General features: G+C 41.7%; 2 protein-coding genes across 4 annotated transcripts; one reads left to right on the top strand and one right to left on the bottom strand.

The window, feature by feature from the left end:
* The first annotated feature begins 223 nt into the window (after positions 1-223).
* il12rb2 (interleukin 12 receptor, beta 2a) lies at positions 224-10,420 on the top strand. Its single transcript, XM_069150081.1, has 16 exons — positions 224-381; positions 623-742; positions 921-1,181; positions 1,884-2,007; positions 2,102-2,292; positions 2,586-2,728; positions 3,076-3,220; positions 4,719-4,792; positions 5,408-5,621; positions 5,768-5,950; positions 6,092-6,193; positions 6,304-6,450; positions 7,252-7,380; positions 8,491-8,587; positions 8,759-8,846; positions 8,933-10,420. The coding sequence occupies exons 2-16, from the start codon at positions 673-675 to the stop codon at positions 9,380-9,382; spliced, it is 2,418 nt and encodes an 805-aa protein (XP_069006182.1). The 5' UTR covers positions 224-381; positions 623-672; the 3' UTR covers positions 9,383-10,420.
* A 2,028-nt stretch (positions 10,421-12,448) lies between these two features.
* Positions 12,449-19,515, bottom strand: serbp1a (SERPINE1 mRNA binding protein 1a). 3 transcript variants are annotated; one of them, XM_069150085.1, is made up of 9 exons: positions 19,139-19,515; positions 17,502-17,685; positions 16,388-16,528; positions 16,181-16,252; positions 15,637-15,711; positions 15,225-15,393; positions 14,341-14,385; positions 14,061-14,234; positions 12,449-13,815 (listed from the first exon to the last, which is right to left on the bottom strand). In XM_069150085.1, the coding sequence occupies exons 1-9, from the start codon at positions 19,392-19,394 to the stop codon at positions 13,759-13,761; spliced, it is 1,173 nt and encodes a 390-aa protein (XP_069006186.1). In that variant the 5' UTR covers positions 19,395-19,515; the 3' UTR covers positions 12,449-13,758. The 3 variants fall into 3 exon arrangements, with proteins under 3 accessions (XP_069006186.1, XP_069006184.1, XP_069006183.1); XM_069150083.1 differs by having other exon boundaries at positions 14,341-14,388; positions 16,181-16,249; positions 19,139-19,514; XM_069150082.1 differs by having other exon boundaries at positions 14,341-14,388; positions 19,139-19,514.
* Positions 19,516-19,922: the final 407 nt, after the last annotated feature.

The following is a 19,922-nucleotide window of genomic DNA, read 5'->3' on the forward strand; positions in this document are numbered from 1 at the left end:
AAAAACTATAATGAACACTGAAGAGAAATTTCCAGCTTTTTTATTCTTTATTTCTAAATTCCTAGATCTATTATAGGCTATGATATGGCATACATTCCTATACTTTTTATGCATAAGACTAGTTTGGTAAATAGCCAATAATCAGTGGCCTGGGTAGACCTGCCTCTGACGAACTGTGACATGTTCTCTGAAAGTTGATCACGTTACACCAGAGGCGGCAGTCAGTCAGCCAACACGGAATCTCCTCCGCTGTCACTTCACCACAGTCTGGACTCGTTGCTCCACATGAAGGTGTCTCGGACCAGACGTGATGGCGGATAAAGCTTCAAACACCACAGAAAGCAGTTTATTGCTCATATAATGCAGGGATCTGATGCTTCGGTGAGTTTGTTTTCTCCACGTTTTTCCCACCGCCCGTTACGCAGCTGCAGTTCAGCCATGAGGCTCTGCTTAAAATATAGCTATGATTTCATATTGATATGGAAAAAAAATTGTGCTTACAAGCAGGGGGGAGTTTCTGAAGCACTAATGTCTTGTGAGAATTGACCTTTTGATCATTAAGATCCTCATAATTTCCGAAACATAAATGTCTGCATTAATTTGTTTACTTCTGTTTTTCTAGAGTGAACAGCAGCTCCCTTTAGCGATGTAATATATAGTTACTGATGACTGATGGCGATAATGTTCCTGGCATGGTCCGTTTTCCTCTCCTTTACTGTGCTGGCCGTGCAGCCTTGCAATGGTGAGTTCACATTACTGATGGATTCACACTTCTAAAGTTTTTGGTTGGCATTTCATATTTTTTTCTTCTCATACTGTTTGGAGATGAAAGTTGAATAGTTGAAGTACATAAAAAGCTAAAAATGCTACATTATGAACATGTTTTAGGATCCTGAATAAATGATTATGTCTGCTTTTAGGTGAGAAGTCCTGTGTCATCTGGTCCAGTGCCGGACCTGTGGTGCAGCGAGGCTCCACTTTTAAGGTGTACTGCACCTTTAACTGCCAGTGCAAGAAATCCATGCGCAGTGGCCACCCTCCCACACCACAGAGCCACAACAAATTTAATTCTACAACTATATACTTTAATGTGGTGAACATCACAAAGAACAGAACATACAGCTGTCACTGCAACTCTCTTCCTGCTCCGGACCCCTGTGGACTGGACATCTCAGCTGGATGTGAGTCACACTTTCAATTTGATGGAAAACATCCTGTTTTACTTCAAATGGGAAGCTTTTAATGCAATAGTTGTCACATATAACATCATAATGGTAATTCAACATGAGCCAGCAGCTTCAATGTGGATGACGCCACTAAATTCATCTTCCATTTCCAAATTATGCTCATTTAAAACTCTCGTGAAGAGACAAAAATCCTGCAGGATGCTTTGCAGTGTGTGATGTTTCAAGATGAAACTTTGACTAACTTATCAAGCTACAGGAGCTATAAAAAAAAAAGAGGTACAACTTGTTCTGCTTTCTCTTCTTTACTTAGTGTACACACACGTTGAAGGCTGAACACAGCTATGTGTCAAAGCCAACTGACAAGTATCTTATCAGATACAGACCAGAGATGTGTCTCATTTGAGTTGTTTTTTTTGACACATGCAGCATGACAGATTCCTAAAGTAGAACATGCACAAAATATTATAACAATAAGTTCCAATATTGAAAAAGATATTGCATTTTATGGATTAGAATGATCCATCTTTACTAATAGAACAAATGTTACAGTCTGATCCTGACAATTCTACCTCCTAATTAAATTTTCCTAATGTGTTGAAATGTGAACTCGTGTGAAATCAATGACTGCAGCGCCATTAATCTCGACAAAATATTTGGGTTTTATTCAACCCTTTTTTTTTCTTCTTTGGTCTCTAGATCTACCAGATCACCCAAAAAACCTTAAATGCATCTACAAAATCAAAAACACTGAAAGCGGACTTATGGTCTGCACTTGGAGCAGAGGACGGGACACCTATCTTCGTAATAGTTCGATGCTGTGGTGAGTCACCAAATTATTACATTTACTGGATACTCTACTCATCAATGCGTTCATAATATACGGTTAACTGAAACTTGGATGTGTGTTGTGTCAGGGTGAGAACTGTATCTGGAAACCACACGGATGGACCAGAGTCAAACATAGTCTCCAGTAAAGGAACTGAGGTCCTGTCAGTTAGTTTCGATGTGTCCAGATCTGTCCAGCTCATCTCTGTGTGGGTTGAAGCCCAAAATCCACTGGGCTCCGTCAATTCCTCCCTCACCAACTACACACTCTGTGACATCGGTAAGAGTCTCATAAATATTTGTGCTCCAAGGACTACAGTTTGTTAGGTGCAGCTCCTGTACAGATGTTTTGTTTTGTGTGTTATTGTTGTTTGTGTGAAAGTTGTTAGCAAAATTCTGAACGAGCTTTTTACGGCCTAATTTTAAGTCCAGTAACTACCAATATGGATGCAGAGGGAGCCCTGTCTTTTAAATTCATCTTGTTTGACCGCTGCAGCCTGTATTGTAACTGCAGCACAAGATTTTTGTTTTTAATTTTTATGACCTTTCTGGTGACTGTGTTGATCTGAACAGTGATGCCACCAGCTCCTGTTCTTGTGCAGCCCAAGTGCTCTTCTCGGGAGTGCATCATCAAGGTGGAGCAGTCTATGAGGATGCAGCACCTACAGATCCAATACAGAGATGAACAACAGACATGGACAAATTGTCCAGACTCAGTAAGAAGTTTTAACTGGTTCAGATTTTGACAATTTAGGGACTTTCAATGATGTGCAGCCAGAAATATTGCAGAAGGTTACCAAAAGGTCTCATGGGTCCTCTATTGATTCAGACTTAAAGGCAGATATGAGTGGCACCATTGATGTGTGCAGAGGTGAACTCACGATGATGCACAAGTATCATAAAACAAGCTGAAATGTGACCTTTCACACCCCATTGGGTATTTTAAGGGTATGTTCATAAAAGGCTTTATTAGAATAAGCAATAGTCTTTGTCAGTCTATGAATCTATGAATATGGATACCTGAGTTTAAATACTGAAAAATGCATGTATTGTTAACTTACAGGTTGCGCAGACGAATTCATCTCGAGTCAGATCAATCTCATCTCTGGAGCCTTACAGGTTGTACCATTTCAGAGCCAGATCAAAATTCAGCACCGGTCTATGGAGTCAGTGGAGCACCAACATCTCCAGCTGGACTGAAGAGGAGGGTAAGTAACTGTTGAAAGACTGCTCAAAGCTTTACCTTTATGTCTTCTTTTGCACTTCCTGAATGAAAATCCCACTGATTCTGTCTTCAGACAAACAGTACAGTATCCCTGTGGCACTTTATCGCTGCAAGTTATCAGATAATGAAGTTTCCTTTGTGTTGGGTTTTTTGAAGCAGTTATGAGTGCATCACTGAGTACCTGCAAAATACCTGTGAGCCACCGAAACAGGCCTCATTGGGTTATGTGTTGAGAACAAAACCAGTTTTTACACATAAGACGTAATGTGCACAATTTCTTACACTGAGATCACAATAAATAGCTTTAGTAAGATGTTGTTGATTCTAATTATGTATCAGTTAAACACTGAGCTAGAGACGAGAGAAAAGTGAAGTATTAAAGAGGATAGCAATGTTATGTGGGAAATATCGCTGCATTTGTAATACTGATGGTGTGAAGATTCGCAGGTCTGTGTGCATATATGTAAGCTATGAAAGTGCAACAGTGGCAGATCTGTAATCTCCTGTTATACAGCAAGCAGTACCAGAAGTCAGAGTAGAAAAGGCTTAAGAGACATTTTTGTAAAGGGTGCCTTACATTACAATTTATTTGCTTAAGCATGTATCAAACACTCTAATTACTTGAATTTGTCAATCTTGTTTGAATTAGTTTTGATTAAACATGACTATAACTGAAAATTGCTTGTGATCTTTTCATAAGTGCAGTTTTGATAAGGCACTATTTAAAAACTGAAGTTGTGACATCCACTATTTTTAAATCATTCAAACATCATATTGAGGGGCCATCAAACTCAGAGGACAAATAATTTACGCATCACTGAACAGCAGTGAAGTGAAATTTGTAGATTGTTTGCATTTAAAAGGCTTCAGTTGGGAAAGTCCCAGTTTTTTCAACAGCACTTGAACTGCATGCTTTGCTAGTTTGGGTCTATGCTTTACAATGCTGTGCATCATTGTAAAGGCAGATCAATGCAGCAGTATTCACATCTCAGAAATTATGCCTACATTTTGTACACAAATATACAGGGTGAAGGGACCTATTCTTCCTGACTGGGTTATCACACTGTCACACACCACTGCCAGTGTTGTGCCACTGTTACGGTAGAGGAACTCTACCCTTGCTTGTTTTTCATAGCAGGTGCTATTATCTCAAAGACATCGGTCAGTTTAGTAATGTCAGGATTTAGTTACTAAAACTTACTTTTATTTTGAGAATGTAGTATAAATTCTTTAGAAAATGTGGAACTCATTATAATGTGAAGGCACCAATTACATGTATTTTGAATCAGATGCATGAGGTTTCTTGGAACTGTTACTCACTCCTGTCATAGGAAAATTAAACAGAGCTCGTACAACTGATTGTTACTTGTGATGCTGATGCACTCATTCACTGAAAAAAAAAAACTGTTCTAATCTGTATCAATCATCTTACACATGATTTGAGTATTATGCTCCAGTGACATCTTGTTTTCTCATTCTAGCTCCTGCCAAAGAGCTGGACATATGGTTTACTGACCCTGCGTCTGACTCTAGATCCATGAGGGTTTACTGGAAGGTGAGTTTTAAATCTTATCACAAAGTCTCACAATTTACTTGTTGTCTTCTGAGTGGATGCTTGTAATTTGTTAAAATTCTGGATGACCATGATTAAAAATCTACAGCACGTAACACCGCCGTAGAGTTGCATGAGTCTGAGGGTTTGCAGTCTCCATGTGTTCCCTCTCCCCTCTCTCATGCTGTGTATGTGTGGGCGACCAACATTGTAGCCATGGTAATGCTTTCCGATCTTCCTGCTTTGTTACTACGTTCTGCATTGACTTTAAAGGTCAACCCTTGACCACTTCTGAAGTATGACATCCTCATATATACACGCATCCCCACCACATACACACACACATATACCTACACTCTTTTCATGTCACATAAAGCCAGTCAGAGATAAGCGAAACTTGTCGACAGACACCACAGTTTCAATTTACAAGAAAAAGAGGAGCTGAACAGAAATCATGTCACAGTCATCTTGCAGTAATGTTGAGTTTGTGCAGCGTGTAAGTCCATGGCTCATGTATTCATTTAATTTTCCTTCTACTCTGCGGCCTTGAGATAAAAGCAAATCTACAATATAGTAATGAAGTCATTGATTTACTCTTCAACATTTCTCTGATTGCAGGAGGCGAACATTTCCATCTCTAGAGGGAAGATCATAGAGTATAAAGTCAGCGTTTACAGCCCAAACCTGACCTTCAAACCTGATGTGATTAATATCAGTGCCGACACCAGGAGTTATTCAGTCCCATCCTGTGCCGGTTGTGAAGTGACAGTGTGGGCTCGCAACTCCAAAGGGTTGTCACCTCCTGCCAGAATAACAACCCGGCGCACAAAAGGTAATTAAAATTGAGGAATTAGTACGAATAAACACTTGTTTATGCACATACTTCTTAATAGGTTAAAAAACATTAGTAACACTGGGTGAAATTAGTGTCTCTTCACCTTTTGTCTAGTACGTGTTTACAGGCTCCTCTCTTTTCAGCTGAACCCCCTCAGGATGTGCGTGTCACATTAGGCAATTACAATATCACCATCTCCTGGAGGAAAGCTAAAGCTGCACCTCTACCAAGTGCGTACATATTGGAGTGGTATCCAGAGAGCCACAAGCTGGAGGAGCTCAGATGGGTCAGACTGGGCAAGAATGACTACCATACTATTATTACAGGTGGGATGGTAAAGTAAATACAAATGAAAGAGGAGAAAAATCCAAAGCAGGGATGAACAGTGTGCTTAATTTTTAAGTTAATTTTTATGTCTTTCGTAATATTTTTTCTTTCCAAATGCTTCACTGTCTTTATTTATGCAGGTATTCAGCCATATGAGTGCTATGAGGGAGCAGTGTATGCTCTCTATAATGACAGCGGATTGAGTAGGACCAGATTTAAAGGTGTTGCAACTTTGTGGTCAGGTAAGATCTAAAAGGAGTTCAGCAGTGGTTTAAGATTTACAAATTAAAATATTCCTTTCATATCTTCACATACAGCAGTGTTTTTTTGGGGTTCTGTTTATTGTTTGCAGCTCCAGCAGCGGGGCCATCAGTCCAAGAGACGGTTGAGGGAAACAAAGTGAAAATTACCTGGAGTGACCTCCCCAGGGATCAGCGCATGGGCTGCATCACCAAGTACACCATCTATTTGGAAAACAGCAACGGATACCTGCAGCATTGTAAGAACAAATTTGACATGTTGTTGTAACAAGACGAAAATAGGGGGAAGTGGGTTGTCATTTTTAAAACAGAGTTGTCCAGTATTTTTCTTACCTTACTGTTTTATTTAAAAAAAAAAAAATAAAAAAAATAATATTAATTATTTCCTATTTGTAAAGTATATTGGAAAAAAATGATTTCTGCATCAACAATGTTTGCATGTGCACCATTATGGTGGAGGGGTTTTTTTTGTTATTTTTTTTTAAAGCGTTTTTTTCTTTTAGTTGTTAGGAGCAGTAGAGACTGACAGGAAATATGGGTAAAGAGAGTGGGGGAATGACATTCACCGAAGGTCTAACAAGCTAGGAACTGAATTAAACAGAGAAGACACTCCTGACTGACTCACTGTTTATTTGCACCCCTGTGGTAAAAGCCCTTAACTAGCCCTGAACATCAGGTCACCAATTGATAGGGTGTTTTGCCATCTGCAGAGGATATGGGATGCGGTTAAAGCATGTCAGGACAGAGCTGTCACTTGATTACAACTAAAACTAATGTTTTATTCAGCAGCTTTTTATGCAAAACAAGAGTGGCCATTTTCCAGTGTGCCATTAAGACATGATTTGTAAAGAATGCAAGTGGACATTGCAGTGTTTTTTCTAAGTGAAGCAGAGGACTCAAACTGAACATTAGAGCATTAAACAAAAAAAATAACCCTGATATTTTTCATAGTCACAGATTTGACTGAAATATGGGTGATTTTTATATGTAGCATGCTGACAGGCATATGTTCTGTTCTGTGTGTGTAAACACGTTTGCAGACTCTACACCAGCATCAGAGAGGACATATGTGATCAAAGACCTGCCTTCAGGTGACTACAGCCTGTGGATGACTGCTACAACTGGTAATGAAAGCCGTGCAGGGCAAAAGGTCAAGTTCTTCCTCAAGCGTAAGCAGCTTTTCAATTTATTTTTAAAGGAATAGTTCTTGGGGAAATATGCCTTGTTGCTTTCTTGTAAAAAATTGTTTGTCTCCACTGGTTGACTAGCAACTAGCAATCACCAGAAAATAAGAATCATTGTGTTTTTGTTAAAATAAGCTTATCGTATCTACAGTCCATGGAGCCCAGCCATGCACAGCCATGTTTCAGAACAGACAAAGCAAACACTAGTTCCACAGTGGGCCTTTCATGTTTTTGCATTACCCAAAGGCCACTGTAGATTTATTCTCTTACATGATTGGAAGGGGAGGCGAGGGTGTTTAGTTGGTTGCAATCTGAAATTTGACCACTGGATGACATTGAAATCCCACACTGTTCCTTTTAACTTCTCTTTTTTTTATTGAATAAATGAGATATAATGTTAATCATGGAGCTTTTGAAGTGCTGGTAGGTGAACCAGGCTAGCTGTTTTCAGTCTTCATGCGAAGTGAAGCTACCTGGTTGGTGCATGTAGGCTTTTATTTAACACATTAAATGTATATTATTTGTCTCTTCTAGCTGACTGCAAGATTCATTGGGCTAAACTCCTCTACTGGTTAAATTTCTTTTACACCAACATAAGCCTGTAATGTTTCCACATTCAATACAAATTTCTTACAATCCAATTGATTGTTAAGACCAGAAATGTCTATGGAAGACTAAAAAGTAGAAAGACTAATTGGCTGTAATCTGTAAAAAAAAAAAAAGAAGTGAGTTTCAAAAGTGGAAAAGGAGATTTTTTTCAACTGACCTACACATACATAATACATGAGCCATTAAATCTTCAGACTCTTTCCTTCAAAGGAGTTGAAATTAAAAGTTAATTCCACTGACAATTGTTTTCTGTACCTTTCAACTTCTTGAATGTTGTCCCTACGTCTGTAGATTTTTCCCATCACAACAACTTTACATGTCAAACAACTACAAAATAGTTTCACCATCACAGCTATAGCTAACGTTTTATGGTATTCAGGCTTCATTGCCTGTTTTTTCTTTTAACTTTTCTAACCGAATGTACCAGAAGAGCCAAATGTGTATGCTGTGATCTTACATCTTCGTGTTTCACTACCATTCTTGCAGAGGAGACCCAACTATTCCTCCTACTCATGTGTGTCGTCACCTCCCTGTTTGTGCTGCTTCTTCTGTGTTTGTGCCAGAGTTCAGCGGTAAAGCAGAGGTATGTACATGAGCAACAGCATGCTTACACCCTTATTATTTTGTTCATTTAAAGTTCTGCAGAAAACAAACAGCAATTACCAGTGACATTATTCAGGAGTAAATGATTGGGTTGCCATAAAAAGTTTCCACATTGGGCTGTTCAGCAGTTTTCCACATCCCCCCCCCTCAGGTTCTGGGAGTTTTTCCAGTGCCTCATGCTCGATGTTGTGCCAGATCCTGCAAACAGCAAGTGGGCGAAAGAGTGTACCCAAGAGAAGGTAATGATGTAGAAGAGCGAAAACATTCAAGCTGTAGTACGGCCCTCATTGTTGCTTATTTAAACAAGTGTCTCCCCTCCAAACAGGGCAAGTTGAACCTGCAGCTCCAGCTGAGTGACTCCAGTGTAACCGAGGAAGAAGAGCCCATCCTGGTGGATGTGGAGGAGCTGCCCGGGCAGAACAGTGACACTTCCACAAACGTCTCCTCACAGCTCCCTCTTCAGACCAGCCTGAGCCCCGACACTGTGCCGGCCACACGGCTGTATCCTCTAACCACCTACATCAAGAGCTTCTCCCATGACTCGGACAGCTCCGATCACACGCTGACCTCCTTAGACACGAACACAACCGTCGGCTATATCTCATCACCGGGGCTGGGAAATATGGAAGAGGTGGATCAAGAGGAGGAGGAAGAGTCTGAGGACATGTATTTCTTCTCCAGTCCCAACACCTTCATAGAGCCAATGAAGTTTGGAGGGAAGTTAACCCTGGATGCAGTCAAAATTGACTGCAGTGGCTTTTCTCAGAATGCTTAATGTAACGCTGAAATCAGACAGAAGAACGCTACTAAAAAAAAAAAAGACCAAAAACAATGACAAGAAGTGATCTGGAGTCTTCTTTTGAATCAACTGAGATGTGCATGAACTACCTCCATACTCAATGAAACTGCTGCTGACTTCTGAGCTTCAGTTATGCAGCAATAACTTTTGAATCAAAGTGTACTGTTTTCATGTTATGCATTACAGTTGTTTAGTTTTCCAAGTGGCTATGTACATACTAGCATGACTAAAATTCTGTCAAAGATACTGTAATTTCTGCCTGGCTGAACTCAGGTATTTACACAAGGTCTCATCTTGAAAGGCCTTTTTCACAGCAGACATTTTGACTTGTCACAGTAGGAAAAACATCGATGTTTTAGTGGAAGTGGAGAAGTTCAGACTTCTGAGTGGGAAAATGCACCTGAACGTCTGTCGCACTGGGAATATCTTAGAAGGAGAGTGGGAGGTTTTTGTGGAGAGTACTTGCTCTGAAAATAAAGTGAAATAGCCAGATTTGGTTAACCAAGCCTACCTAGTTTTCTAGCTACATGTTAAAAAACAGCAGTACATCAAAATGTAGAAATGTAATGTACAAATAATATCAATCCCCTGAGCTCCAATGAATCGCTATCCTGGTTTACATGGGTGATGGTTGTTTGTCACTTTTTAATATTCTGACGTAGAGCACATGTTCTGTGGCGGACATGTTGCCTGTTTGTTGTCTTCATGTGAACCTCTCAACTTAGAAGAGGGACGATCCGAAATGGGAAATATCCCAAATACCAGCTGCCTGACACACAATTAGTGCCGAGTACCAAAATGGAACCAGGCATCATGAATTTTATTTTTTGTACCTGTGCTTCTCCTACAAGTCAAAATGTCCTCTTTTTTTTTGCTGCATCAAACGCATCTCAAATGTCCCCTATATGTTATATATATGTATATAATATCACATCAGGGAAAAAAAACTCATACAATAGCATGTGGTCCAAAATGTAAAAAAAATGTTTGTATGTCATCCAAAATTTCATTAAAAACCTCAATATATATTATGTTGTCCAAAAAGTCAAACATGTCATAATGCCTGCGTGTGCCGTCCAAAATGTCCTAAAAATGTCTTAGTATAGCATGTGGTCCAAAATGTCCTAAAAAAGTATCATAGTATATAATGCTGTGTTATGTGTGAACAGAGGAGGACCCAAGCGCAGACACAGAAGCCGGAATAATTAATTTAAAACCGTTTTATTGAATATAATGAAGTAGTGCAGTTGTTGGTGTCCGGGGAGAATGGGTTTTGTGTGTGTGAGAGTCCAGGCTTGAGTGTATGTGTATGTGTAAATGGTAAATGAGGTGTGGAGGGTGGCTGCGTCCAGCGGAACATTGTCCGGGAGTGTGAGCGGGGCAGGCAGCAGACAGGTGGAGTCCAGACAGGTGACCAGTGCCGGATTTCAGCTGAGCATCTGCTGGTGGCCTCAGGGGTCACGCAAGACTTCAGGTGAGTTTGTCTTACCGGGAAGACAGCACAGCTGGCACGCTCACAGGTAAACTGAGTGAAGCGGAGAATATTTGCGGGAACTTGCGATTTTTCCGCAAGAAATGTCATCAGCAGAAGCTGTGCTGAAAGCAATCAACTTGCAATTTTTTTCTAATTCCTGCAATTTTACGCCAAAAACTCACTTCACAAGCTCCGCAATTTACATGGCAATTTTTGAGAAAATCCACCACAAAAGCCAAGCATTTTTGATTGCAACAATCACAAAAAAAACTTAGCGAAATCCTGGAGACTGCAAAATATTGCAAAAATGTCATAGTAGAGTTTGTCCTCCAAAATGTCTTAAAAAAATCATACTATAGTATGTTGTCCAAGATGTCAAAACATGTCTTCAATGTTCTCCAAAGTCATGCAAATGTCATACTTTATAGTATGTTGTCTGAAATGTCATAAAAACATACTATAGTATGTTGTGCAAAATATCATGAAAACCCCATACTACAGTATGTCGTCCAAAACGTCATACCATATAGTATCTCATCCAAAATGTCAAAAATATCATACTAAAATATGTTGTCCAAAATTTTATAAAAATGTCTTGTTATAGTATGTTCTCCAAAAAGCCATTAAAAAAAGGTCATACTAAATATCACTGACCGATAGCAATATGTTTGTATTATGGCTGTAAGGCTGCATATCAATTGTCCCACATCGCCCTGTTCAAAGCCATCAGACTCAACTCCAGTGTTGTACACGTTAAATTACTGTTTGTATTAATGGAGTCTGGTGGCCAACACGGTCAGACACACAGAATTACACTTTGAACCTATCAGTAGCAAAACAAGCACTTTTAATAGCGGACTTTTTCATGTGCTGGTTAGCTAAATTAGGTTTAAGTTCATAAAGTGTACATTGTGCAGTGGTAGCAGTAGCTTGTGTGGTTGAGGTATTTCAGTTTGGACCAACGTGTTGGACGGAGCAAACCTGCCAGCGTAAGATCAAGGCCAGTGCTTTTAAGATTGATGCATGTACAGGGCTCTGCTTCTACACTTATCCAAGGATCATTTATCATATTCACGACTTTTTGGAGAAACAACTCCTCAACCAGTTTTCACCTTGACTATGTAAATTAGAGCGGCTCCTATAAAGGTTTAATGTCAAGTTTTGTCCGATTTAAAATTTTTATCTCCGCAAATAAATTATTTTTTGATCTCCACGCAATAAAAATCGTCCTCCCTTTGGGGCTCTGATCTGCAAGAGGGGGAGTAAAGTGGTTGTTAGTAATTAATCAGTGTTGACAGCAGGCAAGTCTCTGGGATACCAGAATTGACTGATCTTTCACACATTTGCAAATTTCAGGTGGGAGGTACCTATTTAATGTACTTGCTTGAGTTTTTTTCTGTAAACATTTCTGTGGAAAAAACACTTACGTCAGAGACCATGTATGGAGGGGGGGGGGGGGGGGGTAAAGGGAGGGGGAGAGAGAGAAGCAAACAAAACAAGTACTGTGCATATGTACTTTCCTTTAGCCCCGTGTGCAGGCCGGACAAAAAAGGGGACAGGGCAAAAAATTTATCGACCATCTTTATTTACCGACAGAGGTCTCTAATAGCAGGGCTAGAATTCACACATTTGTAGAGCACTTCAGTTGTTCCACACAATGGACAACTGTATTTCTTTCAGAGCAATTATGCAGTGGTGCCACTGTGGAAGCTACAGGGCAAGTCAACAGTGGAGGAAAATGTCAGCACAGAACAGACCGCAGAAACAAACTGAAGCTGGGTTGAGTTTACGTCTGTGGAACGATGCTCGAGTGGAGTGTGTAAACAGTCGGAGAGGGTCTGTGGGCTTCCAGAGGTCTACAGCCACATCTCCCTGTGTAAAAACACTTCTCCTTATCACTCTAAAGTAAAAAGAAAGGCATTAATTGACTTGCACATGGCTAGTGACCAAAGATGAAATGGTCACGGAGGAAGATACATCAGATGGTGAGCAGCACCCCAAACACATGGAATAACCTTCAGCTTCAAATTAATCCTCCTGACAAAATGTCTCTATTTAGGACAGTAATCACCAAAGTGTTCCTCCAAAATGACCTAATGTTACTCCTTTAGAGCATTTCAGTACAAAAGAACATTAAATTGAGATTTAGGCGCCATTTCATCAATGCATTCAAATGTAGGCGGCATGCCTTGATCCGAGATCAAGGCGTGTCCCATTTGCACCAAGTGAAATACAGTCTCTGAAAGAATTTATGAAAATAGTTCAGATTTACAGGCCGTAGATCATACAAGAATAGACCTCCTGTATAAAATATAAAACAATACCCCAGCGCTAAAGAAAAAAAATAAAATAAAATCCATAAATCTCAATGATTGAAGCTGTAACTTCATCAGAAATACCTGGTGTCAGAGCCTGTGAGCTTGGGCTGGAGCTCCACAGTGCCTATTTTAAAGCGAGCAAGCAATGGCACACACCACCACGCTAAAGATACTCTTATGCTTACATTTCAAAATGCATATTTTCAAGCAGCAATTACAAAAATTTATCAATGGACAATGCATAACCTCTGAAAAAAATACTGTATGAAAACATCCCTGCTACTTTGTTTCCAAGTACAAAACCTCTACCAATAAGTTGCTCCAGAGTAGCAAGAAGTCCTTTTCTTTTTTTGATTTTTTTTTTTGTGTTAATTTCTGTTTTTTTTTTCCATCTTCGTTTTGTTTTTATTGGGTAAAACTCAGTCCTCACATTGAGTGCCATAGTTAATGACAGTCTTCTCCATCTTTTTTTCACTTTGCTGAAGGATCCAGGAACATGCAAGCCTCGTAGTGGAGGTGCTAAGGAGGCTCCTGTAGGCCTGAGGGTCAGCAGCCGGGGCTTAAGCCAGGGCTGGGAAGGCCTCTGGGTCGTCCACGTTTGGCACAGACGCAGATGACTGGAAGGAGAAGTGGACAACATGAAGGCATTAGAAAATTCAAACATCTGAAGATGTGTCGCAGAAAAATGAAGGAGGTGAAGGGGCCTTTAGAAAACCGCTTGAAATGGCTCAACAATTAGATTTTTAATCAATAACCCATATCGACTGAGTTCAAGGCTTTTTGATAAGGAGTAACAATGAGAAGGGGGAAAAAATGGCCCACTTCCCATGCAGACAGACACTTGGGGGCTTTGCTTATGTACCTTGTCAGTCCTTCCTCCGCGGACCGGCCTCGGGGCTTCTCCGCGGCCACGACCTCCGCGGCCGCCACGTGGTCCACCACGTCCACGACCGGGACGGCCCAGGTCTCCGAAGTTTATCTCCAGCTGGGACGTAATGTCATTGGCTGGCTTACGGAAGTGGTGCTCATCGTCGAGCTAAAATACAAAACCGGTAAATAATCAATGATGATTCTTTTTTTTCTTTTTTTTAAAAGAAAAGTTTTTAGATACAGTGAAGAACATGCAACAGTAGAAATTTTACCTTGGGCTCCTCAGGTTCAGGCTCAATCACCTCACATTTCTTATCCTGCTGTTGAAGAGCAAACAACATTAATATACTGAACAAAATTATGTTTGTACCAACAAATGTCAATATTTTACAATTCATTTTACATGCATATAAAAAAAAGAACATCCTGTAAAACCCTGCAAATCCAGCAGGATGAAATCTGTCTGACTTACAACCATACACCTGTAAATGCCCTCCGTCTGTAGATGACCTGCTTTGCTTCCTCCAACTAGTGGAGTGAAAATGCAGAATAGAGACTAAAGTATATACAGCAAACAGCAGCAACACTAAGTGGATCACTGACCACTAACGTTGCTGTCGTTCCCACTGGTTATTTAATGTTTGATTTATTGCTTCATAAACTCTGCTTGGCATTTCTCTTTGAAGTATACAGTACAAATCTAAGTCCAATAAAGTGACTCCACCACCCCCTTTGCTGTGCAGCTATCAATACATTTTGCGACTTTCATCGAGCAGTTAACACAGAAATGAACGGTTAACATGTTCTGTTGAAACCGAACATGCTGCCGTCGTCAACAGGACACTGAGGCAGCACTTGTTAAAGTTTGTCCTGATCTCCCTGGAGAAAGCAAGCCCTTTAAATTCCTTAATAAAAGCTGAGGACGGGGTTTTCCTTTGCAGGGGCACTGAGCTGCTGCTTAACGCCTCTTTGAAAAGACATTATTAAACTGCTTTGGAAAGATAAATGTGGTTTATGTTTGAGTCAAACATAACCTGCCAAAAATCGGCAAGGTCTACAGTATCTGGTGGTTCAGTGATCCAGCTATAACGTGTGCAAATATTAAAACCAATAGAAAACGCTCCCCCAAAAGAGCAGGGCTGTGTTTTCAACTCACCTCTGCCTTGGACTTGTGCAGCACAAATCCTTTGTTCCAATCAGCGCCTTCGTTGGCCTTTCGAATGTTGAACTCCACCTTGGCCCGCTCCTTGTCCTGCACAGCTTTCCATTCGTCCAGAGTCATCTCCTTGGGGCCTTCCTCCTTCACTTCCTCAACCTCATTCTCCCTTCAACAGACACACAGACACAGATGAGTGTTAGCAGCATCAACCTCACCGTCTTTCAATTAAATGACTTCTTGATGTAAATCTGGACTCAAGTATTTTGTGTTCTTTCTCATAAAATGCTTTCACAGTTTGGGCTACATTAATGCTGAAAGCGACAAAATGTAAAACAGAAGTGATTAAGCTTATATTAAGAAAACCTAAATAGATTTTGACAGGCCACAAAAGGAAAAAACAGGAACTTACTTATTCTCAGAGTCAGCAGGTGGATGCTCCTCTCCTTCAGGGTTCTCTTCAGGGACGTTTGATTGGTCAAGCTCACTGTGAGAAAAATGACATCCGGGTCAGACGTCACAATTTCCTGTTCACTAAGACTTTAAGCTCGGCATGCAGAGCCGGAGAATAGCTTTTTCCACTGTGGTTATTGATCCCTGGAAATTAGGTTTGTGATTGTTTATATTTTCAACCGTGCAAATGTAAAGTGTTTACACAATGCCGGAGCACAACTAGCAGTGTAATTACAGTCAAGTTTCACAAAAGACCAATAACATTACAACCTACATGAAGAGAATTTATTGCAGGGCTTTTATCAAATCAAAAAATGTACAGATGCCCACTAAAACCCATCTCTCCCAGGGATCCCCATATGTGACTACAGTTTCTGTGCAAACAAAAAAAGAAAACACAACCAAGTTTTCTCCAAAAACAAAAATGAAGTGTGAAGGCGGTCTTTAGCTCCCGAACTACCAGCATGCAAAGTTCCAGGTGTGCCGCACATGTGAGAACTTACTTTAGTTCGTCCTTGACGGTGCCCCAGTTGTGAGATCCACTTCCACCGCGCTTCTCCTCACCTTTCAGACTACTGAAACAACATTTGCTTTAGCCAGGATCATAACACATGCACTGCATCAAAACGCACACAAGGGTCTGGAAAGGAACCGGTGTGAATCAAGAGGATTTCATTTAAGCGCTCTGTAAGGCTCGAAAAAGTACTTACGATCTGTCACTGCCGCTGTGTCTATCAAATTCACGTTTTCCTCGGGAGTCGAAGCCGTCGCTGCGACCCATGCCGCGTCCTCTGCCTCCACGGCCGCCCCGGCCGCCCCCACGTCCTCTCATTGGCCTGTCACCAACGGGCCTGAAGAGATGGACGCAGAACAGCGGTCAAATCAAAGCTTCCTCAAGCTTCCTCCAATCGGAAGCTTAGTACGAAAGCTATATTATTTCATTTGGTCCTTTTTCTTGTTTCTTTCATCAAAACTAAATGACTAGACTGGCATACTTAAACAAGCAGTACCAGTTTACAGAAAAAGTACGTGATGACTCAATTGAGCTCGGGTTGAATGGCAATTACTTATAATAATATCTGAATATTTTGGCCACTTGGGGGCAGCAGAAACAAGTTATGAATGCAACACTGACTTGAAATCATTAGAGCTTATATACCTTGCTAACAAACCAGTTATTTCACATCCAGCTGTTACACAACAAAATCACTATTACTATGTACATGCAATCATCACTCTCTTTTAACTCTGGTTTTGGTCTCTACAAACTCGATGGAAAATCTCTGGCGGTTCAGCTGCTACATGCTTCATTATGTTTGCCAGCTAATCGCTAACTGTGTCTGTTAGCTGATTGGTGCCAAGTTATACAGCGTAGAGCAGTTTTTGTTTTTTTAAAAGCAGGTTGCTGCAACCAAACATGACTGAGAACCAAAACAGTAAAGCAGAACAACAAATCATTGAGCTAAAACGCACTAAGCTGAAGCGAACTGCAGATTCTGTTTATAATTCTGTGTACCATCAAAATCTGTTTTCACACCGTTATAAAAAAAATATCGATGGCATCTTCTTTACAGTTAATAGTTTAGTATAAATTTTATCCAGGCAAAGTAATGAGACAAAGAGCTACATCTGCCCGTCGCAATTTGGGCAACACTGCTGAGCCTTATCATTGTAAGCAACGCCTCAACAGTTGCTCCCCACCCTGTGATGAAACCTGCTTTAGCCTCATGTGGAAGTAAAAAAAAAAAAAAAAAACGCCCTGTGAAAGGTATACCAGTCGTGGGTTCACGCGCACCCACTCACACGATTGGAAATTAAACTCACTTCTCCACCGAGAACTCGCCGCCCTCGGGTTTCTCGCCGGCGTCGCCAGCAGGCCTCTCGAAGCGGCGAGGTGGCCGCCTGTCCACGGGCCGTCTGTCTGTGGGGGGGCGACCTTCTCCCTGGCCGGCCTGGGGTCTGGGGCCTTCGCCCTCCGGCTTCCGGCCCATTCTCCTCATGCCGGCACCTAGGATTGACCACAAGAGGAGGATTAGTTGACCCAACAGAATTGATAGATCGGGACCTGCTGCCGAGTCCCAGACAAGAGGAAGAAGGAGGGATTGTTCTGTTTAATTGGAATTATTTGCTCCATTTAATGTGCAAAGATGGGAGGCAGATGCTCCATTGATTTAATATTCTGCAATTTCCTTTATCTGTATTGCAATCTCATCATTAAACCGTGTAAAAAAAATAAATAAAAAAAAAAACATTTATCAGTAATTTAGCCCAAATGTTGTTTTTTGTGTGTTTTCGGTATAATTGAGTACTTTTGTTGGAAAAATCAGATACAGTGTCGAACCCTCCGTGACACATAGTTGACTGCCACTGGCCCAATGTGACACAACAAGTCCCACCCATGGCCTCAATCACCAGTTACCAAAATAGACACCCTCCACTACACAGCAGCAGCTGGGTGCACCATAGTCTGCGCACCTGTCTGATCTCCTCTCAGGCTCAGAGACGAGCCCACTTGGCAGCGTAACACGATGATAATGGCCAACTAACTGCCTACGAGTTGGTGACACCTGATTTAACTTCTTCATGTAGTAAATGTACAATGAGTACAAACGTTGTAAAAAAAAAAAATCAAAAAAATCAAAATGGTGACTTTGCAGAGTAAGTTTAGGGGCTTAAACACAGTCCCATCAGATCATGGGACGTGTAAAACGGACAATATCTGGTGAAACGGAAATCGAAAAGGCAGGTCGAGGGTTGTGCGCCAATAGAAAGTGTAAGTTTGGAAGCTGCTTCAACACGCCCCACACCACCACCACGAGGTTCATCACCACGAGCTGCTCCTCATGGCTCAACACAAATGATCCACTCCACTTTTACACTCATCAACTGTTCCTGCCGGTGTTACGTTTCATTTCGACTATTCCTACTATATCGCATCATATATATATATATTTTTTTATTATTATTTAATAATTAACTACTTCCAGCTGATTCTGGGTAAAAGCCCACAACAAGCGGTCTCAAGTTTAGAGTCGCATGTCGTCGGGAGTACAAATTGAAAAACACGTGAATTTAGTCGTTCAGCTTTTCAACCGGGCTGCCGGGTTGTGTCTGCTCAACAAGGCCCGGTGGTGGTGGCGGTGGTGGAGGAGGAGGAGGAGGAGGGTGGGGGAGACGGAGGGTGGTGGTGGTGGGGGGGAGACCAGCCAAAACAAGTTGGCCTGCAAACGGTTTATCGTTTTTGCATCGCTTAAGCCCCCACGGATCCCGCCGCAACACACGTTTGTTTAAATGTTATTGTTCCAGCTCATGACAGCCCGGCGGGGGGGCGCAGGAGCAGCCATGCGGACCTCATGTCACGGGGCTTACGGGTCGGCGCTAGCTAGGAAGCGAGCGACGTAGCCCGTTAGCTTCAAATCGCCGCTTGATTACGGGAGCAGAAACGCCGAGAAACACGTTACCATCTTTCTTGAGCGGGACGGGCGCCTGGGTCTCCTCCTTCTTGTCGGACAGCGGGGCCTTTCTCTCTTTCTGGGACTCTTTTTTCGGCTGCTTCGCAGCCTGGGCTGCGGTCTTGGCGGCACCTGGAACAGCAGCCTCCTTCTTCTTCACTTCGGCCTGCTTCAGCAGCTCGAAGGGATCTGACTCGTCGTCAAATAACTGGTCGAACCGATTGGTTATGGCGCAGCCAAAACCTTCTTGCATTTGTCCGGGCATGATGGCGCCCCTTCAGCAGGATTTCCTCCGATTCTACGAGGCTTGGTGCGAACACTTCGCTAGATGAAGCCACAAGATGGCTGGGAAAGGACCTTCTTCTCTTCCGGCGCGATAGACATCCGGGACCTCGGAGATGGCGCGGGTGGGGCGTGTAGTTCTTTTTGCGGTCGCTTGGCAACTGACTCGGTTACGCAACGGAAGAATGAAAACCCAATTTCCCACAATGCAACAGTGGCTGCTTGTTGCTAACGCCTGTAAAGCCAAGCATGGGTGCCCTCGTTTCCACTTCGTGCTCTTGTTTTGACTGTTCAGAGAAGCCTCTAGTCGTCGGGACTGTTCACCAGAACTGTTTATCAGTTTGTGAACAGTCGAGGGCTCAAAATTCCACCATGCTCATTTAATAATTATATTGTATTTACAGACTACAAAAGGGAGACGGCAGGTGCTTCTGTTAATAGACGTAAGCTTGGAAAGCGAGATGTGAGGAAATACAACTGACATAATTGTCAAAGCGGACCAACCCAACGC

Source organism: Embiotoca jacksoni, unplaced genomic scaffold (assembly GCF_022577435.1).
Source record: "Embiotoca jacksoni isolate LCO1_2020_lvr unplaced genomic scaffold, fEmbJac1.0.p SCAF_16, whole genome shotgun sequence".
Classification (NCBI taxonomy): Eukaryota; Metazoa; Chordata; class Actinopteri; family Embiotocidae; genus Embiotoca; species Embiotoca jacksoni.